This window comes from Glossina fuscipes, unplaced genomic scaffold (assembly GCF_014805625.2).
Source record: "Glossina fuscipes isolate IAEA_lab_2018 unplaced genomic scaffold, Yale_Gfus_2 109, whole genome shotgun sequence".
NCBI lineage: Eukaryota > Metazoa > Arthropoda > Insecta > Diptera > Glossinidae > Glossina > Glossina fuscipes.
In genome coordinates this window covers 2159063-2186114 of record NW_023998452.1, presented here as the reverse complement: position 1 = coordinate 2186114, position 27052 = coordinate 2159063, and the positions used below count along the sequence as shown (strand labels likewise).

At 34.8% G+C, this 27052-nt stretch overlaps 1 protein-coding gene across 1 annotated transcript in view; it reads right to left on the bottom strand.

Moving 5' to 3' along the window:
• Positions 1-24752, bottom strand: part of LOC119638762 (microtubule-associated protein tau) — a 46397-nt gene extending 21645 nt beyond the window's left edge. Inside the window, exon 1 of the mRNA XM_038035751.1 lies at positions 23937-24752. Coding sequence (XP_037891679.1) covers positions 23937-24294 — 358 coding nt within the window. The 5' untranslated portion in view covers positions 24295-24752. The remainder of the gene's footprint in view (positions 1-23936) is intronic.
• Positions 24753-27052: the final 2300 nt, after the last annotated feature.

Sequence of the window (27052 nt, the reverse complement as noted above, 5' to 3'; positions counted from 1 at the left end):
CTTTACTTGTTTTATTTTATTTTTTTTTTGATAAATCTTTTTTGCGATTGCGCTACGTAAGCGCATAAAAGTGAAAGTTTGGGTTTTTCTTATTTAAAGGGATGGGTGCCGTCCGTCGCATGTTAAACTTTGTAAACTACTTCCGTATTTTTAATAAACTATATATATATTTTTATATATGTGTATATATATGTATATATATGTTTATATATATATATACATATATATATGTGTATATATATGTATATATATGTTTATATATATATATACATATATATATGTATATATATGTGTATATATGCAGATATAAAGGATAAGATATACAAATGTGTTGATATGAGCGTACATTAAGAAGTTTGTGTTTTGCAAACATTTAACAGCAAATTGATTTTCAGGTGAATTTCAGTTAATGCGAATCCAAATTCAAGCACAAACAAACAATTTCCATTTGAAATCCCACTTTTTTTCTTTTTTATTTTTTTTTCTATCATAAGAATTGAAAATTTGGCAACTTGTCAATAAAACGTACACACAATGGAACCGCAACGGTTTAGTTGCGATTAAGTGAAACTTAGCAGAAGTAAATAAAAATTGTTCATGTTTTGTATTTCAGGGGGAAAAATTTGTTTCATTTGTGTGTTTGTTTATACCACTACTTTTAATCAAATTCTCTAATGATTATGATTTGAAATATATTTTGGTAACATGAACAAAATATTTATTTGCACAATAATGAGAACAACAAATTTATTTATTTATTCTTCTTGTGCTTTAACCAAAGCAGAGTTTCTGGGCCATTCCCTACATACGGGAGAAGATCATTTCATGTTTTTTTTTTCCTTTTTTTAGTTAAGACGCCAGAAGAAAACTCTTTTAAGCTTATCCCAATAACAATAAGTATTTTCTTTACACTAAAAAAATCGTAATTATTTTTTTGCCAACACCATTGCAAGAAATCATATTTATATCCTTATTAATATTCTTCAATGTTTCTGCGATTACTTTTAAACGCGAAATATACGAGGTGTGTTCAAAAAAAGCTGACTTTACAAATTCCGATCTTCGAATTTTTCGAATAGTTTCGAATAGTCTTCTTCACAGACGGCCGAGAAGATGTTAATGACGACGCCGTTCTTGGACACTCCAGTACGTCAACAAACGATGAACATCTTCAAGCAGTGAAGAAAAATACTATAGAAAATCGTCGAATCATTATTAACGAAATTCATGGGGATGTCGACTCATATCACGAAATTTTATCAAGTGTTTTGGGCATGAAATCTGTGGCAGTGAAGTTTGTTCCAAATTGCAAAAGACTACCGCGATAGCATCGCTGAGGAGCTGTTGAATGACGTCAACGACAGTCCACGTTTGCTCGAAAGGATCATAGCTGGTGACGCAATAAGAGTGCACGGTTATGAGGTCGAGATCAACGCCCAGTCATTACAGTAAAAGTGGCCAGAAAAGCCTCGGATCGAAAAAAGCTCGCCAAGTTCAGTCAAAGGTGAAGGTTTTGCTCACTGTCTCCTATCGTAGCAATGGCCCGTTGCATGATGAGTTCTTGCCAGAAAGTCGGAAGATATGCGCTGTTCGCATGAAGCAAAAAAGCATGAAGAAAGTTCGCATGCGAAAAAAATTCTAGAAGTGAGGAACAACCGCTCATGGATAACGCGCCAGGTCATTGCTTTTTTGTAATTTTCTGGCCAAAATCAGCACAGTAATCATGACTCAGCCACCGTATTCAGCTGACTTGGCCCCCTACGACTTTTCCATAAAAGATGTGGGTTTTGCCACGATTGAGAAGATAAAGACCGAATCGCCGAAAGAACTCTTGGACAAAGCGCTAGCGTAAGTGTATTATATCTAAGGGGGATTACTTTGATGAATAATTAAACATTTTCCACCTTTTATTTATTTTTTTTCTCGTGTATCGGAAGTGAAAAGAATCAAAGCTAATGTTTTTGAATCAAAACACTAAACAATAAATAGTTTTGAAAACTTGAAAGAAATTTAATTGAAATTCGCGGTCATAAATTTGAAAGCCAACCCGCTCTTACCTACATAGGTAAATGTTAAGCATGAATATACGAGTAAAAGAACAAACAGCTAAGCTTTATGGTGCTGATAAAAACGGAACGGAAATAGAAGTAAGTAAGAATTGCAAAAGCGCTGAACATACAACTGTTATTAGCATTAGCAAAGTTTCCTGCATATTTATTGTCTAATTATAAAAGGAATTCGTTAATAAATAATAGAGGTTTTATTTTTAAAAGCTTTGGCCTTTGGTAGCAAAAGCGACCTTTCGTTTAATTAAAGTTAAGAAATTCAAAATGAGAAAATCCGAGATATGAAATAGAACCAGAATGCTGTCCTATGACAATTGTAACTCTGTGGCAACGCCCTGCAAGAAGGATATAAAGTAAGAAGCATCGATTGAGTCGAATTCTTCTTCGAAAGCATGAAAACAATCATCGGAATCATACTGAAGATGACACCGAAGCTGAGACTTGCGCATGCATTTGCGATTGGAAAATTTTCTTTCAATATCCTGTTCCATGCGACACAAGTGCCGGCTTGGTATATGCAAACAGTAACCAATTCTTTCAAATAAATATCTTTCTTAATTTTTAATTGTGTCGGTAAGGGTGGTAAGGACGGTAGAAGTGGTAGAATTTTAAATCTGTCGGAAATTTTTCTTAAAGTTTGCTTTGAAGAAAATCTCTCAACTCATTCTGACTTTAAGAAATCATTTTTCACCCTGGAATACCCCGTCTTTTATATAATAGAAGAACTCATAGGTGATCAATAATTTTGAGATCTAAGACAAACCTTCTATAGTAAGTTTTAAATTTTTAATTTATAACATTTTTTACGATCATCATTATCAACGACGATTTGTCATCTTCCCTGCAAATTTTAAATACGCTCTTACAAGACCGGGGGGTTCGTGAAGCAAAGTGCCTCCTCGATAAGCTGGGTTTAGAGGTTGAAATTGCGGTTTGGTTTGCCGAAAGCCACTGCTTCGAACGCTTGATTATTTTTTTAGTTCAAAGGATATTCGAGTATCGACTAATACTCATTGAACTAAATCTTAAATTAATGTTTATAATAATTGATACAAGAAACTTGGAATAAAAATTAACAAATAAACTGAAGGTTACCTTAATTAACTTAGTAGCTTTACTAACGTTTATGTGACCCGTAGTTAAAGCAAAACAATATTTAAAAGATGGTCTAGTGAATTAATTAATTGATAACAACGGTAACTTACTGCTTAAGTCTAACATTATAGTTAATGCGAGCAGAGCTCAAGAGCTAGATACGTTTATATACGAACATATATGTAATCTGGCAATTAGAGACGATCGATTCAATTGTGAGCATGCTAAAGAATAGACCTTTTGGTACGAGTAATGGAGTCAGAAGGACAAAAAGCCGGGTAGTCCGAAGCGGACTGAACGACTACATTGCACCAACACTAAGGTCTTATAATTACGAGTTGGACGCGAAACAACATGAATACTGATTTCCCTTTAAAAAAATGTGGTGAATCAATTATGTATATTAAATGTATACAAAAGTAACTTCTGGCAGATACGCTCCGATTGCGAGAGAAGGCAGGTCTCTCAGTTTTAAGCGATTGCCATAAAGAGGCAGAAGCAAAAGAAGATTTCATTCAAATCCCTTAGTGCAAACAATGAGTCGATGTGAACCTTTTACCATAAAAAATCAAATTTACATTTCTGATAATGATTTTGCTAAGAAATAAATCTCTAGTAAATGTAAATTAATCGACCAAAATATTCTCGTTCTTGCCTGAGACAATTGATGAAAAAATTATGATATGATCCTCGGAATGAGCGGACGCCGCCATTTTAATTGGGAGAACACGAACTATTTCCACTTCAACGATAATAATTATCCGATTTATTTTTTAATATAACTAACCACTCAAAAGACGTACGAATAAAGGAAGGATTAGTCTCCTATTAAACGACTGAGAAATGGGAAGTTGAAACTTATCCTATGTTTATTCTTAGCTGAGTTTCCCAGGTCACGTTGGAAAACGATTCTGACTTCATGATTCTAAAGCAAGTGTACAGCAACACTAAAGCTATCATAAGAAAAATTAGTTAAGAATTCCAATAAACCTACAGAAGCAGGCGAATAATTGTTGCAAATAGATGAACGTTTTGCCTACAACCGGTCTGCACAGCTTCATTGATCTGCTGTATTTTTTTCCCATGCACACAACCAATATAATTTTCATGCCCACCACTGTAAGATGGGAGTATAGTCATTTTATTTTTTTTTTCTATTCATAATGTGCGTGACACCCAAAAGGAAGCTTCAGAGGCCCTATAAAGAACAGATATTCTTGATCAGCGTGAAATTCTGAGTTGATTTAGCCATGTTCGTCTGTCTGTGGGTCTGACCGGTGTATGTGTTGGGCACTCTCCTGGTCGCATAACCGAAAGTACAAACTTCAAGTATCGTAAAAACATTGGAAGTTTCAGTGTAGCCTTTACGCGTAAAAATGAAAAAATCGGACATACCCACACAAACTTACAATTGATTAAATTTTAATTTTTTTCACTTTTTTATGGTTTTATGCTCATTTATCATAACAAGCAAACAACACAGAATGTTTAAAACCATTTTGTACACTCCTCAAATGAAGACATATTATCTGCCTAAAAATGGGTTAATCCTAAAATGAATACGGAAGACACAGCGATTATTTTGTTCTTAATAACACCAGCGATGTGGATATCGAATAAAAGAGGTTGGACGGTAGAAGGCGATAAGCATAATGGTGGGTATGCGAGATTCAGCGCCCGCTAAATATAACTTTCTTACATACTTTATGTATCATCATGTAATGCACTTTTCTCATGTACCGGCTTAGCTTTAGATCATTTCGTATCGAACATCCGCTCCTGGATGAAATTCTGAATATTGTAGAAATTGAGACGAAAACCTGAACTAGGCGAACATGTTCTCATTTAAAATTCGAACGGATCAAATTAGAAGAAGATCATACAAGTGATAAATAAGCAATTACAACATTTCCATCGAATCTTAAGGGACTTTGCTAATAATCGACTAACCTGATGCAGTCGATATAAAAGAATACAATTTCCTTGATTCCTATTCTTTCCTGTATATGACCACACGAGACACGTATCTAATTTTAGAATTTAATTTTATGGTTTCTTGAATAGTTCTTTGCACACAACTTAGCAGCGCTACTTACGTATAAATCGGTCAATTATCGCAGTAAGCGAACGAAACTAAGCACAAATAGCTTTACATCGCAGCAAAGCAAGCGAGCAATCCATACATTAAAAATTATGCAAATTTATCGATTTTCATTTTCATGCCGCACCAGAGGGCAATAACTTTTCAGGGTACAATTTTAAAAGGATAATAAACTTTTACTTTAATTTTAACTACAACATAAGAACGACAAACAAACAAAAAATCAATTTTTTTCTTTTCTCTTTTTGCGTTAAATGGTAGAAAAAACAAAAGTATTTGTGGTCTATTGTTGTTGTTTTTATTTGATTTGATTGATTTACCGTTATGTTTAGATTTTCTCGTACATTGATGACAACTGTTTTGCCAAAGAGTTAAAAGTTAACTAACTAACTAACAAGTTTTCTAAATGTTTCTTAAAAAAAAAATTCTCTTTCTAGAGGAAATATTCTATGGGCAAATACACACACACACGTACACATACGTACACATACGTTCCTCTGCGTATAAAATACTTTGTGCATATCTTTGCACCTGACGATGTATATATGAAAACATCAAGGGTGGGTTGCGCTGTCAACTCTTGCCATCGAAACGAACCGCATAGACAGCAAAGTGGGGTCGTATGTGTTATGCAGAAATTTAGCAAATACCGCCACGGCCGCGTCACAACTGACACTAACAAACCAGCAAACTGTTGGCGTTTGTACAATTAAGGTAAATGTCCTTGCGCAGTGTTCACAGCGAGCACACAAGTAAAATAATAACCACAATAGTAACAACAGTTAATCAAAATGTTTGATTAAATGTAAGTCATTGCTATGGTTTTACTTAAAATTTATAGGTAAACGTTATCGAAAACACATAAATTATTTATGCCAAAATTATTTTAGGAATATGAGCTAATTGACGAAAAACAATCGAAACAAGCGATTGTTCGCACATTATTTTTATAACAAATACATTTACATTATATTTACATCTTTCGAATTAGATCATCGTCAACTATCATCATCAGCCAAATGTTATTAAGTCAAAGCTCTTTAACAGCAAAAGACCTTGACGAGTGCGTATATGTATGTCTTGGAATTGGTACCGCCTACTACGAGTGCCTGAACTATTTGAAAGCCAGGATTAATATTTCTGTTGCTCACTTAGGGGACGTCTCCTATAGGTGTACGTCGGTAACGGTCAGAAAGAAAAGATATGACATAGGCTGATGGATTTGCACCCAATCGCTAAGTATAATAAGTTTGTCGACTGACTTTACCACCGCAGCGATAAACTTCAGAGATCTCATAAATTCTGTGCATAGACAGTTGATGCAATCAAGTCTGTCTTTCAGAATGTCCTTGCATTAGGTGGTTCAAAAATATCCTTGAAATTGAGCTAGAAAATTGAAGATTGGCATTCATGGTCTTCAGTTAAGTTCGCAAATCAATTAAAAAATAGAGTGCGATCGTGATTCGACCAAAAACATTAGAGCAATAGATAGAAAATCAAAAATATGTTATCCACCTGGGTGGCTGAGTAGGTAAACAATCCGGCTCTAACAACTCAATGGTTGTGGGTTCAAAAAACTCAAGTGCGGTAGAGGTTTGCAAAAAGGCCAACAGCCTTAGATGTTAGTGCTTTAAGACTTTAATCATAGGATTTATTTCTCTGGCTAAATTGATGACATATTTTAATTACGACTGGCGTGGGTTCGTAGCCCTACTACTCTGACTCTCTCTGATTACTAGAATAGCAAGTGGGGCACACACTTCCTGCACATCTCAGCTAGGGCCGCACAGTATTCGTCCTTCCCGACTTCTTTCTCCCTGCTCTTACGTTTGTTCTGTGCACGTGGCACATATGAAGGCCCATCCCCCGGCTGGCTTGTTGTAAAAAAAAAACAAAAAGATTTATTTAGTTTTGCCCCCAATAAGCTAAAGAATTAAGTCTTGCTGATCATTACAATTAAATTTGATCGCTTAAGATTACTTGTGAATGTAATATCGTCACGTATTTTATTGTCTTTGAAACGCATATTGGATGTTAGCTGACATCCAATATGTTACAAACACGCAACATGATTCTACGGCTACGACTTAGCAGACCGTACATAGAATAGGTGATGAAGAAAGGTACAATAAAATATTTGCCTACTTTTTCGGGGCGATAGTCTGAAAGCAAGCACAAATACACACCCGTTGCGATAGAGTAGAGGCCAAAAAGCTACAGCAAGTATTGTGGCAAGGAAATCATTTCTGTTAACTCAATTTTACTTCCTTCTCTCTCTGTCTATCTCTCTTTCTCTCTCCCTTACCACTTTCTTCGCCTTGCCATTGAACTCCGCCATAATGCATTTCATTTTTGTTCTCTAATGATTACATATATGCAGGCAGATGTAACGTGCATAGAGGTTTAATATATATAATAATAACTATGTTATTCACAATGTAACATGTTGTACAGTGTTTAATGATATTTCCTTTAGAGAGGAACTCCAATTATACCTTATCTTTTCATTTTACTTTTACATTGTATTTGCGCTTATTACTTGCATTCAATACATGTTTTCTTTTTCAAGCCATTTCTTACCCGAAAGATGAGGAATTTGTTCACTTACCTAAAAGAAAGAGAGAAAAGAAGATTAATTCGTATGTTAATGATGTGATGTGATGTGTAAGAGTAGACATATTTGATAGAAACCTACATTCGGCAGAAAATAATCAATAGATTTAAACTTTACAAAAGGTTGTTAACTTAAATTTGTATGTTAATCGCTATTGCGGTCGTGTCCAGCAGCAGACAATGTGCAATATTCGTATACTATATAACTAAATAATTAACAATGGCGTTGTACTATTTCAGTGTAAGATATGATGACATGAATAAGAATACGAAGTATATGTGATAGGGAGGTCTTACGGAACAAAATGAAGCAGCAACCATAAGGAAAAGAAGTTTTTTAAGATCAGCTTACAACGTAAAGAAAAGAAGTAAACATATTACAGTCTGGCAAGACCGACCATTAAATACTCTACACTGCTTCGCCTAGTAAAGTTATTCGCTCCTTTTTTCTCGTAACTCATCGACAATTACTGATTATTATCACCCAAAGACATTTTTTTCACCAAAGCCAGCACATTAGGGAGTGTCCAAAACCTCACACGACATAATCCAAATATAGTAAAATTCATTTAATTTTCAAAACTTTTATTATTTTTTAGTTTCCATCAAAAAAAATAAGAAATTGTATTTCTTCCTCATATAAGCACTTGTTTATAAATGTTGGGGTCTACAAAATGGACCTATGTCATCGAAGTTCCCTACCGTTAATTGTGTTGCTAAGTTGCTACCATGGATCAGTTTTCATCGCAAATGTTTTAAAATTCAACTATTATACAACGAGTTTTGTTGCAAGATTTTTTAATTTGAATTTTTTTTTGCATGTAACGACTTTTCAAAATAATCAAGATAGTAGACCGATCCGAACCATTTTCAGTCTGTTCAGTTCGTCCTTGGGTGAAAGCACATCGGTATGCTTGTGCGACTTGTACGTTAAACACAAAATTACGGGCGGACATCAGGTGGACAGATGGACATATAGGCTTAAGTTGATTCAGGATCATTTTCTGAATCGTTTTCTGAATCGATCGGTATAATAAAACTTAAGTATATCTTAAGCTTTACTGGGTTTTATATATGTGCATAATATACGCTGTGCCATATGCAATGTAGGGTATAAAAATGCTCAAAGCGACAGCACTACCAAAGACCAAAGACGGTGTGTAAGGAGGGAGGAACAAAAACCAAAGGCATCTTTTTTATAATTATGATACGATTGATATAAGACGGATTCGTGTAACACGGTAAAAGAAGGAGGCAGAGGTTACGATTTTATTACATTTTAGCTCCAATAATTAATATTTTGAGTTAAATCCCTCGGAGACTTCGTTTAACAGAATTCTGTTAACGGCTTTACAGAGCTCTGCAAAAAAATTTTAGGTTGTCCCTTTGCTTGTTATATTTAAATGTAACTTCACACCCTTTATAGCGAATTCGATTGAAAAACAGATGAAATTGTTTACAAATCAATGGGAAGGTATAGCGAATTTGAAATAGTACCGGCATTGGGCATTAGGGGTCGTGTAAAGAAAAATTCCTTAGTATACCATGGGTATGAGTTTTCATTTATGTTAAGCTTGCCGTAAGCATGTTACCAATAAAATGAAGAAGAAGCATTCAAGTTCATTTCCAAAACGAATAGAAAAAATTAATTAATTATCTCAATTTGAGATGTGCAGTAAAACGACGGAAGAAAATCGAAACTGAAAGCGCCATGGTGTTTTCCGATATGAAGCAAATTGTTTTTGTCGGTATAAGCAAGAAAGGAAAATTGATTAATTTCCGTGTCATTCCCACTTGTCCATTGCTTCACTATTCGAGCTCTAGGCATACATGCACATGAGTATTGCATACAAATGGAAAAGTTTTTCTCATTTTAGTTCGTTTTCGTTCACTCGCTCTCCTAGTGTTTGTTTTCAATTATGACTAGCGACATTTTTTCGCGCTTTTCAACGCTAGACTTTGTTTTATTTGCATGTAAGCTTTTTGATAGACACTTTCACTCTTCTCAGAACCAAACCGTCAGCTATTTTTTTTCAATGCAAAAGCTTAAGAAACTTTTCAATTTGTTTAGTACTAAAAATAACTTTCTTTCATTTATCAATAAACTTTTCGTTGACTTTTCTTTTCTAATGTAAAAACGTTGAGAAAAGCTTTCGAAGAAGAGATGAGAAGGGATAATAAGAAAAAAGAAAATCGAAACATAATCCTTTCACTCAATACTAAAGAAGAGAACAATTGTAAGCTTGAAATATACTCAAAAGACTATATGTTACAGATACACCAGGATATCCAGCATATCTGCTACGAATACTATATATGGATATGCGTCCACATAAACTCATTTACATACACTTACATGGAATCGTGTACCTACTGATATTGGCTTAATTACACTCTTCTCGAAAATCGCTTGGTAAAGAGATAGAGTAAGTAAATGTCTTTTTGTCTAAAACAAACCTCTGGGGACCTCGTACGGTAGAAAAATCACAGATTTTGTTTCTGATTAAACGAAAGTATAATACGGCGGCATGAAAAGAATCCGTCTAATAAAGGTGCATCAATGAAAAGATTACGAGAATGCTATGAATATAATGCTATGGATACCAAGCGAAGAAGCACGCCTTCCTCACGCAAGGAAGCGTAAACATTTCATCATAATGCATAATGCAAATGAAATCGTTTAATGCTTTCGAAATCGTCTCCTTCATCAATGGGAAATATTTTTCTGCAGAAACCTGTTTATGAGATACAAGATCACAATGAACGGAAATATTGGTGCAGATAACAGGAAAGGATAGAGAGCAGGATAAAACAATATAATCGATTGCATTTGCCATTGGAATTCGCGAATGTTGTTGAAGAGGACAGTAGAAGATTATGTCAATAGGCCATTGAAACTAGTGTTACAGAGATGAGGCATCAATTTAATTTTTGGACCAACATTAACGAAAGAATGCAATAAACGAAGGCAAATTTGGCGTTAAATTTTAATTCAATCTTTCTAGAAGTGCTTTAATGATTGGAGAAGATTTCTTATAAACTACGAAATACTTCATAAAAACAAAAGAAAGGATTTAATATAAAAAAAGTGGAATTTAATCGGACACACTATAATGGTACACGGCACATCATTGAATAGCCTACATCACCTTACACTGACACGTACAACTAATATTCAAAATAAGGTGTTGCATGGGAAGTGATCAAATAGCGTTCGTCCATGGGCGAAAACATATTCATGTACAAAATATCGTCTACATATCCTAAAAATTGCAATTTGTAAGTCGAACAAAAGAAAATAAGGCGGACAAACGAACAGACACGTTTAGAGCGACTTAGATCCGCGCAAACTTTGTATACCCTTGTACCACAAATGGTATAGGGTATAACAAATGCATATATACAGCTAACAACTTAAAACATGTCTTAATTATTATGTTTACAATCAAAATTAGAGGTTAGAAGGTGAGGCAAATTTTTTCATTTTTCATGAAAGAACATTGGCAGAAACATATCTATTCCATTGGTCTTATAGATTCAATGCAATGTCTTGCGGTAACCCTTGGGCGCAAGTTCGTCTTTGGTCCCCGCATTGACAATATCTCTGCTAAAGCTCTGTCGATGTTGATTCTGCTTGGACTGATTTAGATTCATTCATCACATCAGAAACACACCCAGACGGACGGACGGACGGACAAACACGGACCAATCAGCGGGCAAGCACACTTGTCTGTTTCACTTTAGAATTCAATATTGTTCAAAAATATATATACTTTAAAGAGTATTTGAAACTTTCAACCATTTTCACAAAAAACTGAACTTCAAAGCACTGTAGTATTGGGAGAAAGCAATCAACTTTCTTGAATTTTTGTACAAGTCTTGCAAGATCATCTGCAGACTATAAGTACAATTTTCTTTGTTTCTCTCTTTTGAAAGCAAGAGTGTTTTAAGTTTACGTTATACTGAACTTGAGCATGAAATTCCTAAATATAAGCTAATAGTTTTTATCTCAAAGGGCACCTTCATTTGTTTGTCTTTGCTTCCAGTAGATTATTTGTGGAAAGCCAATCAATCACAGATGCAAATAAACCCACTTTGTACTGTTAACTGTAATAAGAACTTCACACCCATTTTAAAATTCACTTTAAATAATTAATGATATTTTGTTTCTATAGCGCATGAGGATTATCGGCTCGGTTGCTTCGTCGATCTTCGCTCACTGTCGCCATTTAGTTTCTATTTTCTTCTTAAAATTACTTTAGGGACGCTAATGTTACCGCCGTTTAGGGGCTTATGAAGACTAATTTCTGCTTAAAGACCCTACTTGGGTCCACTTGGCAAAGATAACCATGCATGTGAAGATACAACGCGCAGCTAACAATATAGACACGATTGCATGACTCTAGAGTTACTGTGAGATTGCTCTCTTCTTCTTTTCTAAAGACATGAGTCGCGACTAGCAAATCGGTGTTCGCGGGTTCAATCGCCATTTATCTAAAATATATATTTTTTTAAATATTTTTAGTTGCCCTTCTTTAGGAAAAAAGCACAACAGTTGATTCGCCAATTTTTAATACGACTGCGACACCCGTTATCTTTATGACGAGTGTACTCTCTGGAGTAGATGTACAAGGTAGAGTGCAATCGCATCTTTGCGGAATACTTTCTTCATACGCTGACCTATTCAACAAGGTAGAGTGCGAATGTTAATGCCAGTACGGACGCCCGATTTGCAATCGCATCTTTGTGAAACGCTTTCTTCACACACTGATCTGTTCAACTTGGTAAGAGTAAGGTCGAGAATGCAAAAATGCTTAGATAATTGAGCAAAGTTCTTAGAGAAAGCTTTAGTCGAAACAGAACGGTCTGAAAAAGAAAAGAGGGATTTACCCGAAATTACTGGGTTTACCAGTAAAACAGACGCGATCTTTATCTAATTGGCTCTTATAACTTCAGCTTCCTGGCTTGCACCGATAACTTCTTTAAAACTTTACCCGTCTTAGTAATACACTTATCAACGTCTTTCCATAGGCTTGGATGTGTTCATTAATCTCCCTTTCGATCTCTCTCATCGTAATCATAATTACTGACGCTGTTTGGTTAGGAAACAGATGAACTTTTCTAAATTATAAATCCAATTATATGCATGTCGACGTTTTGTAAGCAGTTTATTGCACCCGTTAGCTGCATGGTTTTCTATTTACTTAGTTTCAAAAGTGTTTGCGAAAGTAAGGCAAACAAAGTATGACATGAAAGAAATGAAAATTTATATGTACTTTTATCTAAAAGCTACCACCAAAATTTCCCATCAATTATACAACAAGACAACAACTTTGAAAAAAAACCTTAGCATACACACACACACACACACACATACACACATACATAGACATCATCTAACTTTAATATTTCAGTTATACATCAATCAATAAGTTCACGTCAATTGTCAGTTTCAATGCCTAAACAACAGCACAGACATGGTCGCATGTTTTTCTTAATTTGATGAATAGAGCAGGAAAGGAAAACTAACATTTTATTGCACTTGGCTAAACAAAAAATTCCAACTTGCCAAGTTTGATTATGCTATGCCGCCTTATATGCGGTGTCCGTCACATTAGCACAACACCAATTTGCACTTCTAATTGGTTTCTGCTCGCGGGCAAGCACAAGTACAGTCAACCTGTCAATGCATTTTTGAAAATCGTGCGATCCGTTAAATAGTTGAAAAGCGAAGCGAGTCACTTCATATCAAGTCACATGTCATTTAAGAGCTAAGCTTTAACTTCCCTTACCCAAGTATGTTTACCAAGCAAGCAAAGCAATATTCTGCCGAATTCTTAGTCGTGTTTCTTTTTAAAAAGCTGTGGTTTCGATTTCAAAGACTCAAATTGTGTTAACGATTTCCTTAACTGCCTTAGGAGGTGCTTTGGAAAGCCGATATGTACTCATTTAAACAAACAATATGCAAGCAACTATTTATTACCAACAATGCAAAGCCTGTTTTGATCTCACGTACAAAAGAAAGTAGAAAACATGATAAGTAAGCAAAATTACACAAATGCTTGTTAACTTTTTAAGTGTGTGTGTGCGTGTATATGCGATAATTTTTCTCCTGCACTTTTACAATGAACATTTATTGCAATTTTCACATAATTATAATATTTGTTGTATTTATAATATTGACATCATCGCGTAGTTAGTTCATTGCTTATCTAGGGCTTTACAATAAGAATGGCGTCATTCTTACTCAAACACGCAATAGAGCCGTTGTTTTACGGGCGGTCTGGCAAGTAGAGTCGCTTTGCCGAAAAATTGGAACATACCTAGCATCAACTTCCAAAAAACATCAAGAGAAAGAGTTACGATTGCTCGGTGAGTTTGTAGCATGTCTTAAGGGCACGAGAAAGTAAATTAGGCCAGCTTTTCGAAAAATATGGGGGATTAGTAGTAAAATTTGTCCTAAGTAAGTGTATGTGTGCTATCTCACCTCACCAGTCAGATCAAAAGAATTTTTCGTCATTTTTGATCTGCTTTCATATTCGATGCATTTTATGAAATGTATTATGATAATATTTACGAAGCGTAACGTGCGATTGGAGCTATGAATAGATACTGACTACCACAAGCAAGACTGTACACTGGCGATGGCTAGAGATCATCCCGCCGTCTAGGCCACTCGCGAGGGAAATACAATAAATTATATTCCGATATAGATGATGGTAAACATTCCAACGTACTATGAATTCAGATGCGTGACATAGTTCTACGTTTGTTCATTGATGATTCGACAACTATTTCTACACGTGAACTTTAAAAATTTTAATGAAATCTTGCATTATACGAAAAGTACACATTTTTAATTAATTTTGGGATTACATGTACGAACACTACAAGTCATCATTTCAGCGGAACGGTGGAGCCAGCGGCATTTTCGAAGAAAGTATGATTCAATTACACCGATAAACCAGAAACTCTACCAAGCGTTTTGAAGATGTCCCTTATTCGCGTATCACGATGACAATGAGCGAGAGGTGCGGGAAAGAGATGGGGGAATGAGAGCCACAAGCTGGCGTGTGTGCGCCCAATCGGTAAGTTATCCGACTGCGTGCTCAGCATGATTATGACCAAAGTAAACTCCACCGCACTGAGGTTTGAATCAGTGAACATTGCCTTGGTAGCGGTTCTTATCTATTGGGCTACTCATGCGGATAGGCTGTCATTGTTTACCTTGGTTATGATTCATAGTTCAATAAGAGCAACAAAAAAGGGTACAGTCAGACAAGGCGGCAGATTTATCGTCTTATGTGAATTTCAGGAAAGTATAATGTATTCATGCAAGCAATGGGAAAAGCATTCTCTTGTACCTATGTTATGTTCTCCGCGAGTAGCATAGGCCATTAGGAGGTCAATGCAAATAAATGTTTTCCCCTTGGATTTGTTATTAACATACAATGCATTTAATGTTTTCGTATTTCCATTAATTCACTGCTAATCCAATTAATTGTTTCACAACAGTAACAACAACAACAACAGCAACAACAAAGGCAACATACGCAAAATGCTCGCGCGTATTGGTTTGAAAAAAAAAAAAACGAAAACACCGTGAAACGGAGCAGAATCTTATTTATTGCTATTTTACATAAAATGAAATAATGAAAAGCATTTTAAATGACCGCTAAAAAGGCAAACAAACGATGGGTGACTAAGCGGTCGTAGCCGTAATAGTGAGCGAAAGAAGAAAGAGTGCGAATAAAATGTAGGAAATTTTGATCAAATCATTAAACACTAAAAGCGACTAACACATGATTGCGAGGCATCTTCTTGAATACGAATAAAATTTAATCAGTTGATAGACAAGTGTGCGAATAGGCGTTGAAACGAAAATTTTAATTTATTTAACAAAAAATTTATAGTATGTAGTGAAATGCATAGTGCGCGCGAAGCTGAAACTGAAAACAGCATAAAAAGTAACCAAGTGCGACCACTTCTTTAATTCTTTTTTTTTTTTTTTTGCTTGATATTAAAGAAAAGGAAATTTGCAACGACGTCAGAGAGAAATTAAACGCAACTTAGTAATTGGAATGCGCTTGAAAATTTTGAAGAGACTCAAGAATATTTTTATTTTAATTTTTAACGAGAAGTTTGATCAATAATTTTTAAGACTAAATTAATATTTCGCGTGCTTTTAATTTATGGCGGACAACCGTTTATGAATATTTTGGCAAACACAACTTGAAAATTAACAATTCAAACTTAAGTTTAATATGTCAGAAAGTTAATGACTAAATGGATATGTGTACGCGTTTGTACGACTCCGTGTTACGGGCATAAAGCTACAGGTTTGATATATTATACGTATTGTACACGCGATTACTTAGCAGGTAATTTAAAAAAAAAAAAAACAAACACAAAAACAAAATTTTATTATTTATTTACTTTTATTATCCACTGTCTTAGGATCAGAGCAACTTAACTTAAGTTGGTCATGTGGTTAGTGAGGCGTAAAAAACTTCTCATTAAAAGTCCCATAGGAGATAATACTTTCGTCAATAAACTGTCACTCGCCAACGTTTAGTGGGCGTGATATCCTCACGACCAGACCAGGTCAGTCTTTTGCCTCGAAGAAAAGTCAATTTATAAATTATAAGATGTCTGTCCTCAGTCACGAAAAGCAACGACATTACATGGGGCCACTGCTCACCATGAAATACCTTACGCCACCCCGCTTTATATAGTTACTTCTGTAATAACTTTTCAAAAGAAGTCTTTATATGGAAAGCGGTCAAAAAGTTGTTACTATCAACAGTAAATCTTCTTAGAGCCGAACTATGTCGGCGCACCAAACTTCATCAATTTCCCTCTAGGACTGCAGCTCATAGGATCAGCACAAGATTAAAGACTGAAAGACGGACGGACAGACAGGTAAGCTAAGGTAGGTGTACTACAACCTGGGTTCCTTTGGATGTTGCGTGCGTTCACACAAACTTAATATCCTCCTGTAACAGGTAGTGTGGTGCAGGGTGACTCCAATTCCTTAAAAGCTACATGAAACGCGTTTTACTTGTTTTTTTTTTTTTTTCATTTTATTTAACTCTTACCTCATTTTAATACTCATTAGCAGGGTTATCATCATTATAAGTTTAATAAAGAATTGTAGAGGAGTGCTTGTCAACGTTGTTACTGTAAACTGTAGTAAATGACAGCTTTTGTGTAAACGCTTTGCACAATAAAAACATACGTGCTACACATTCGTTCCGTTGTGTTTTAATAAAAATGATGAAAATGATGAAAATGAAAGGCGTGCCGTAAAAGGATGTGATACTGATTTATTTGAAATGTTGCCCTTCGTCAGCCGCTCTACGCTTTCTTATCGAGCTGCCAATGTAATAAAAGTCTCACTTTTTTGGAAGCTATCAAGGAAAGTAACTTTTTTTGGCATTCTCTTAGCAATGGAAACACCGCTCAGACTGACGGTTATGCCATAGTTGGTGTTCGCTAGCACAAAGGGCTTCTTGAACGAATTTTGCAATACGGGGCATATTGCGGGCCTTTTTCACTTAATAAACGCCCCAGTTGCAGCAATTGTAACTTTGCTTGTATCGTCATAGCAACAGCAGCATGTCTCGAATTAAGCATACCGGAGTCATCTTTTACAAGCAGTGGTAATCAAAACACTACCAATTAACATAGGGGTAGGGAGCAAAATATCCGAATTCCGAACCATTTGGAACCATTGGAACCAACGGTAATCAGAAGAAGCAATGAACAGTGGAGAGGTGGGAGAGTATAATTGAATTCCGATGCTTTTAATATTTCGTGAATGGATTCCGTAACGTGAAGACGAATCTGATCATGTTTGAAAACCCGGATCATCCGAATATGCCGAATCTTTTGCACTCGATGTTGGGTCCAATTGTATGAACTGTGTTAAGTAATGTTCCTCAGTTTAAGTTTTCTTCAATTTGAGCAACTCGTAAATCACTACGACCAACCATAGATATTCGGTTTTGCCGCCGAGTTGATCTTGTAATATTTATAAAATTTTTTTGTTCTTTTTCAATATGACCAATGTTCCTTATTCGTGTAACGTGGTGATAATCAGAAAGAGATGAGGAAAGAGGATGGCCCCTGTCTAGTGGGCGCCTTTACCGAGCAGTGACTGAGCATTCACTAGAGCTAGAGAGAGACTTGGTACTCAACTAAGCTGTGGTGTAAAGCCTAAGAAGGTTGTGATTGAAAACGATACAATATTGGTTACATTGGTTCTTGAAAAGTAAGGCAACGAAGCATTTTATTTATCCTGATGATAAACTCTCCTATGATTGCTTCCTTCTGAATTTGAAATCGATCTAAAGCTCCCTTTGTGCCGACAAATAAAAGATTATCGGCAAAAAGTGTGTTAGTAGAGTTTGCAGTGTCTTTGTTACCTTTTAGAAAAAACATTGGCCTGCAAATTATCGTTTTAGTAGAGCTTTTAATGAAACTTTTATTGCAGTTTTGTAACAAACGGATGCCGTGACTATACCACATGTTCAGTCTTGAAATTAATATTCGAAAGATCAGTTCAGTTTAGCAGGTCTTGAAAAGCTGCTTATAAATAACATTGCATTTTCCATAATTTGAATTTATCTGTAGAACATTAGTAGAACAGTGAAAAACAAAATGCTTCTGCCAGACGATATCAGGACAAGACGGAAGGCTTATGAGTTCTTCCTAGTATAGCGGCCAATATTTCTACTTTTCTAACGTAAAAAATACACAATGCTAAAGCAATGGTCGCTATGGCCATCAAATGCTTGATGTAAAGCATACTTTAGAAGACAATTTAGATGAAACGCCCTGTGTTGACACTTAATTTAGCCCACATTGCTATTTATCACGCCTTGTTTTTTCAGATAAACACTCCTCCCTATCGGTAGTTTAGCCAGTTAACTGTGCATGCGTATACGTCATGACCCGTCCGTCCATCCGGGTCGGATTTCCTCATAAAATTTTGTCGTTATGAAAGTTTGTTTGCCATAATAACATTTTTGGCGCTTCGTCAATTCATTACATAACCTAATTTCATATTAGACATACTCTCTATGTGACAAGTATACGAGTATATCGCTGGAGAGATCGACCACAGTTGATTAGTTGAAGTAAAAGAAGGAGAGAGTTGAACACATGAAAAATTGAGGACTTTTTCGTGTGCCGTATAATAAAGAACTACAACTTAGGTGAGAACCACAGGTTATGGAAGAGCTGATGGAAATTTCCAGATCATTTGAATAGATTTGCCTTCAAGGCAATCTTGAAAATCTTAGCTCTGCTTAGAGAATCTTTTATAACGAGTTCAAAGATGAGATGATTTAAAAATTTTTATTTATTGATTAAATGAAAAAATGTTTTCTAAAAATATGATTTAAATAAATTCGTAGACTAAGCCCAAACCAAACGCATATTAAATATTAGATTTTATGAATTATTGCGCGATGCTCTTCTTTTATCTGTTCATTAATGGAACTCTAACAATTGTGTTATGCACAGTGGCAGAGACAGCTTCGAAGCTCACTTAGTTCAATCTAAGCTGAAATAAATTTCAATGTTGAACGCCATTAAAATTCATTTATTCATCCCCTTTTAATGTAACGTATAGCATAGATACAAGCACATACGATCTTCATATCCACATGTGCTCTACACATGTATGTATATATGAATTAACGTGACTTCGAATATATTTGCGAATATAGTTTGACCATCAAACGAATGAAAACTGACGCAATCCGCTGAGACCCCTTTAAAATAGAATAAAAGATCAATAAACTAAAAGTATGACAACAGAATATTTTCAACAAATTTATGTCCGCAGCATTTGCGTGCTGTAATATTCAGACTTCGCATAACTCGTTCGGCTATGGAAGCAAAATTAGTTGACTGACTATTATTAGATGCTAAAATACGCGTCGTTATGTAGGCGTATTAATGAAAAAAAAAATGAAAAAATTCGCTTTAGAAAAAGCCAAAAAAATGTACAAAAAGACAAAGAGAGAGAGAAAGAAAAAAAGAGAGAGAGGGAGGGGGGATGGGAATGAAAGTAAAATAATAAATGCGACGCTAATTGCAAATTATCCACAACTTTTGTTTGGATGAGCCGACCGACAATGTGGGTGATGAGCTCCTTCTATGCCTCAGAAGAATTATTCAATGCTTTGATCTTTGAATTTTTGTGAAGCGTCGACGTTCAGCTTGCTGTATAAGGCCTTACTTAACCAGCATGTTCTAAATGATTTCTACTGGATTTGGTGAGGAGAGATGCAAGGGACTTTTATTGAAAGTGACGCCTTTTTTTTCTACCCGTCGCCGAAGGATGAGGGGGAAGATTTCCTCAAAATGTTTGCAATGCCCAGAGGGAAACTTCAGAAACCGCGTAAAGTACATACATTCTTTATCAGCATCAAATTCGGAATCGAATTAAGCATTTGCACTCATTCCTTGTCCCGTCTGTCCGCCTGACTCTATCGACTTCAAATTTGGCAGAAATAGTGAAAGTTCTCGCACTGAGGTTGGTATTGAAAATGGACGAAATCGGTCGAACAACCCGCCAACAGATAAATTGATAAGAATTTCAATGTATATCTTATGGGCGATGTCGCTCAAAAATGATATTGAAAATGATTACTTTGGGGTTCTCATCGAACTGCGTGAAATGAAAAACCAATTTTCATAAACATTATCACGAAATGAGATAAAACATTATTAAGCAAAAATATATTTCCGATGTTCATCACTTTAGAAAATTTGTTACACAAAGTATCAAGAGACGTAGACACAATCTTTCACACACACACACACACACACACACACAACGATGCATATTAGAGCTATCAAGTGGAAATAATCTAACAGCTATTGTCCAAATGCGCTCATCATCTCCGGCTATTCGTCTGCAAAGTTTCGAACAATTTCAATAATTTTTCCAATTTCAAGTCATAATAAAGTAAAATGTTTTAAATGTTGCTCGTCTAGATGTCTTCGGATGAATATTACAGTAAATATTTTACATGTGTCAAGAATTTTTCCTTCGTTACACAAAATGTTTATCAGACGACATGTGTTCAAGTGGATAAATGCCAACAATTACAATTACGATGTACGATGTACACAAATTGCACAAGCGGTTGCCTTCCACACTCCTTTTCATTTAACATTCATTCAAACATCCCTTATCATCGCCATGGTCTCATTAAATCAAGTTCGCCAAGTCATTTCAACGACCAAGGTAAGGCACTTCTTACTGATTTCTATTTAACGCTACACACCTACTCCTCGACTTACGCCTTAGTCTATACGCGCGGTCTGCTCTTCCATTCGCGGTGTTATGGACAATTGAAAAATGTTTATGTGAGCATAAGTAAATATGCCTCCATGATGTGTGTGTAAGTGATAAATTAGATTAGTAAGAGCGGCATGAATATTTCGAAATAGAGGTCTTTCAACCCATAATAGGAGGGAAAATGTTTTAGGGTTTTATCAGCTGGTAAAGTTGTTCTACGATTAGATGATTGAACGACAGACTTAATGCAGGCAGCCACGAAGGGAGAGAATCCATTTTAGCAAAAGGGATCCTTGAACGACTTGAATTAGTTGTCTATTGCATGACTTATCCAGTGAGTAACAAATGTCCTATGTGAGTAACAATAAGAAAAAGCCTATCTATAGAGATTGGAGAGAAACGTGAACATTGGTTTTCAGTTAAAAGTTTCGTTGCTAAGTGTCGTTGGCATCTCGCAAATGTTTTTTTACTCATACAGGCCAAAGCCGCAAGTTTAGTCGAGTAAAGAAGAAGTTTACTACATATTCAATAAAAGTGTGATCGAGAGGAAACTAACTGTTGATACCAATATCCCAAAATACAACTTTACCTCTAAAGCTTCTGTATGCATGTCTTTGTCGTTTTGTAAACACTTTGGCTATAGCTTGGGTTCAGAGAATTGTCTGTAAATTGAGGGATAAGTGTATTATCTCATTGTTTTACCAATTCCATATCTGTAATGGGTGAGCGGGTTGTTTAGTGTACAACATGATTATTGCATTATTATAAACTTGTTAAAGGAATTCATTGCTCATATCAAAGGTTTACATCATTCTGATAAGAAGCTTAAAAAATGTACGCAATTTATTTGTATTTTTTCTTTTCTGTAATTATCTCTGGCTTACCGAATTAAAAATGCTTTCTCCACGCATTTCTATAATTTGCATAAATTATTTCTATTCCTGCGCTATTGTGTACTCAGCTTTAGCTTTAGCACGAAGGCCGTGCGAGAGGATTTTTTAAATTTTTTTTAAATAGAATAACATTTGGAAAGGATTTTCGCTTTATGCAATCACAAGTTCCAAATTTTTGCATGAAAAACTTTTCATTCTTTCAAATATTTCTCTTTTCTGCTAATTTTGTTTTATGAACTTTAACGTAAACCAATTGAACATATACCGAAAGAGGAATAAAGTCTTATTATTCTTCCAGAGTAAGAAGATTCTCTTAAAGTAACAAAATTCTTTCAAAACGGCAGAAAACAAAAGCTGCTGTGCTACTATGCCACAGGAACCGAAACTGGATTAAAGTCTCCCTTTCAACCAATTACTCAGCTAATATGCCAGAAGACTAGTGCTATTATTTCACGCATGGCAAGCAGTTTCGCAATGGCTTGGCTTCGGCCTTGTAAAGGTTTACTTTCGAATTCGGATCAATCTCGATAACAACAATGCCAATTATAATCAGGATACGTCCAGGTCTTAATACGGATTGTGCAAAGTCAGAAAATAAATAAAATAAATTATTGAGACTGAACCTTAGATTTCGAATAATTCTGTGAAAAGAAGTCCAATTTCTAGTTGATCAATCAATATTTCGGTCATATTTTGTACAAAATTTCCTAGTTGTGACCGTCAAACATTTACTTACCTAACCTATTTACTTACCCTAAACTTTCAGCTATCAAACTGTTTTTTTTTTTTTAAGAGATTCTTTCTTTAAATTTTGGGAAACCCTACACCATAAAAGACGAAATGGATTAAAATTATTTAATTAAATTTCGTTCTCTGTAGGCATGGTGCTGGTCCTCAATGAGTATAGAGCACCTCAGTTTAAGGTAAAAAAGTCAATAAATTCTTTTTGAAGACAAGCAGAAACTTAACTAACTATTTTTCAAATTTAGAAAAAGAGGAGACTATCTACTGAGCTTAGGGGCTTTCGTGCTCATACCTAGTAATGTTCATAATACGTTCATAAAACGTTCACAAAGAAACAAAGTTTTTGTTTGCATTAAAATTTCGTATCTTATCTATCTAACAAACATTATTTTTTCGATTTTCTCTTCGCAAAGATAGGCAGTTATTAGCAAAAGGCCGAACATATCGAAATTCTGCATTGCGTGTGTAAAGGAGTTGGATTCGAGCCGATCACCCTTTACATACTACTTCACCTTGTTTTGTGATCAATTCGTAGCTCATTTCCAAGCTAACTTGTTTTCGGATGTGTTCTCATTAATATTTTCTCTCTCTCCTCAAGCGGTTTGATTATATGAAATTTGCCACTGCATTGCTCTAATAGATGACAATAAAAAGTAATCAAACAAAGGTAAATGTTTTGTTGTCGTTAAATTTCTTGTACTCTATAAAGACATTTCCCCGCTCTTGACAAATATTACTTACCGTATTATAGCATAAAAGGAAAGTGTTGTATATTATACAACCTTCCTATCTAATCGGTTGACATTGTTAGCAATAACGATAAGAAATCAATAATATTTGCTATCACAAAACAGCAAAGCAAAAGAGTTATACCAATCTTTAATTAAAAATAAGAGAAAAGCACAAAAACACTTCCCGCTAACCTTTGAGCTCGCCTTTGAGCTCGCTCACTTACTTACGAAATGCGCATTAAATTGAATTTCGAAGTAGTTAACTAAAACGATTTGTTATTTCTATTTGCTATATCGATGCCACTTAACTTTAATAACATTCATACGCCCTACACAAACGTTTCATTGGTTACATGTACATTATATTGCATTTACCTTTTTGTTCGATTTGTTGTTGCACCGGTTGCTGCTGTTTTGTATCGGTATTTGTAATTTCTTGTTTTGTTGAGTTTTGTTGTGGTTGCACTTGTGCTTGTGGTTGTTGTTTCTGTTGTCGTAAAATGTCTTGTTCATCCTGCGTTTCCTGCTTGTTCGTATCGGCCGATTGCTTGGCCTGCAATTGTTTCTGTGTTTCTTGTATTTGTTGTGGTTGTGGTTGTTGTTGTACAAGCTCCTGTTGTTGTTGATGTATTTGTTGTTCTCTCACCGGCACTTTATCATTATCAACCAAAACAGTTGCTGGAGAGGCAACAGCATCCATTATAACCGAGCTTTTATCCAAAACGTCTGCCATCGTTTCAGCGCTTTTTCTCTCTAATTTAATTGCAAAAATCTTTCGTCCTCTCTTCTCGTATACTCACGCAGAGTGCAGCTCAGAGTGAACACAGGAAATGCGAGCTGTAATTTTAACGGGATGTAAAAAGATTCGCAATGATTTTCTATTTCTTTTTTTTTGTTTTTTTTTGCTTCTTGTTGTCGTCTCGTGTGTATGCGTATAAGCAAATTCTCTTCTTGTTATACTTTTTCAAAGAAATTTTATGTAATTTACAGAAACATATGTATTTTGCATATACATATCATTTAAAGATGTAAATTTCCTATATTTTGCTTTTTTTTCTTTTTTGCTTTTCTTTTCTTTAATTATTACCTATCGGTTAAGTGATTGACTATAGCACTTTTGTAATAATTTCACTAAAGTAAAAAAAAAAAAATAGAATAGAATCACTTAAATAAAAAAATGCACAATATTCTTTTGCGTATAGAAAATTTACTTAAAATTCAGTTCTTTTTCTTTCTTTTTATTATTCTTTAACACTTTTGTCGCTATTTTGCCTGAACCGGTTGTATTTAAATTACTTTTAATTATTTTAAGATTAGTTTTTTATTGAAATCTTCTATTTGCACCTTTAATCAATTAATGTGTATTCTCTGTATACACATATACATATATATGTATGAATAATCATATGGTTCGGCTCATACGAAAAATGAATAATCCGCTTATATCACCTTTTTCGCCTGTTATCTTTGATATCTTTTTTAAAATTAATTTTTCAGAGTTTTTCAGAAAATTGTTTTTAATAGTCGTTAAAAACTTTCCGTCTCAACATATCAGAGTGTATTTTACTCCCAGCGAATTCAAAAAGAGATTGCAAACTGTAAAAGCCACTCGATGTTGTGCATAAGAAATGCACAGCAAACTCAATTTTACTCTGAGAATAAAATTTTATTCTCTGCAAATTCGCAAATAAGCCAATCGGGACATCCATAAGAAATGAACAGCAAAGTAAATTTTACTCTGAGATGTAGAATTTTATTCTCAGCAAATTCAAAAAGCCACACTTCTTAAGAAATGTACATTTGACTGTCGTTATTTTCGCTTGAAAGCAAAACGATTTTGAGCTTTGCGCGAGAGAAAGAAAGAAAAGGAAAAAATGCTTAGCTTACTGTCTAATAGCTTTCGTTAAGCTTTTTTAGTACATATCATGCAATAGGAAAACTTTATTATTTATGATAGCGCTATCTAGTGCATTAAATTTTATACAATATAAATCGATTGCTTATAGTAGAGAATAAATGAGAGAACGAGAGAGAGAGAGAGAGAATATGAGAATATGAAAAAAAAAATTGATTATTTCAAAATCTCAATTTCAAAAATCCTTCTCTTAAGATTTAAAATTTAAATCATCTCTTGTCTAGAATAAACCAATGAGCCAAATGAGAAATCAAACACTTTCCTTTTACTTTTGCATTTTAAAATATTTCTATCTCTTACGCGTTTAATGAGTTCCGTTTAAATAACGAATAATACAAAGAGATAATTTTTTAATCTTTCAAAGCTGCTTTTAGCCGCTTTTAGCTAATAATAGCACTAGCTATCGGTTTTATTGAAAACTCTACTACACTTGGTATTTCAACCCATGACCATTCAATTCGTAATCAAGAACCTTTGGCTATTCGACCACTCAGGCGTTTGCTGAATAAATACAAAATTTGGGGTAAACACGTGTGAAAAATATAGCTTTCGCTTTTGTATTCCACTGTTTGCAAAAGCGGCTGAATACAAGATCGAAAGTTAACTTTCTGTGATTACCCCACAGTCTTTGTTTTTGAAACTCGCGGAAATTTGGATGAACTGGAATGAAAACATCCCCAATTACTTCGTAAATAGACCCACTACCCAAAAGATTTTGGACAATAGATTATCAGGTTTCTCCAAAAAGTGAAATTAATTCTCATGCTTGATAATACCAATTATTTCTTCAGTGGTTGCAGTGATCTGGCCAGTTTAGTATGTTCGAAAAGAGCGTTACCTACTTAACTCACTACATTGGCAGCAGTGTAAAATAATTTATGGCTACCAAGTCCGCAATAACTTTTTACAACAGTAAAATCTTGAGGTGTTATTTGCTTTTGTATAACATTACCTATCAAGCGATACTTTAACTCAGGTCTTACCAATTCCATGGCTTTGCTCGAAGGTTCGTATCTTACTTGAACTAATAAAATAATTGAGACCAATCGAGACGTTATCAGCAAAAACGTGTTGTGTTCAGATGGAATAGCTTTAGATCGGGTGTGACTTCACAAATTACCTCATTAAACGACGTATGAAAGGAAGTAATTCAAGAGCGAACGAGTGAAGACGAAACAGTGAAATAAAAACAGATATCGCAGAAGCGCTAAAATATTCACATCAAGCCTACAAATATGCTTTAAGATTTCTACCCAAGCTACATATCGATCGTGAGCGCTATCAGGAAACGGAAGTGACTTGTTTTGAGATTCGATAACGAAAGATAATAAAAGCAAACACGCAGTCTTTTGACTATTAATCATTCAGGTTAAATAATTGCTCTTCGTTCCTTTGAGTTTAGTTGATTTCCGCCCCTTTTTTTGATATCAAGTTTTTTTATTATTAATTAATATTAAGTATTAAATGGTATTTTAATTTTACTTGTGTCTTAAGAAAATGAACAACAAAAATATTTTTAAATTTTTTCTTATTTTTTTTTAGAGCTTTTCTTGTTTCTTTTTTTTTTTCTTGTTTT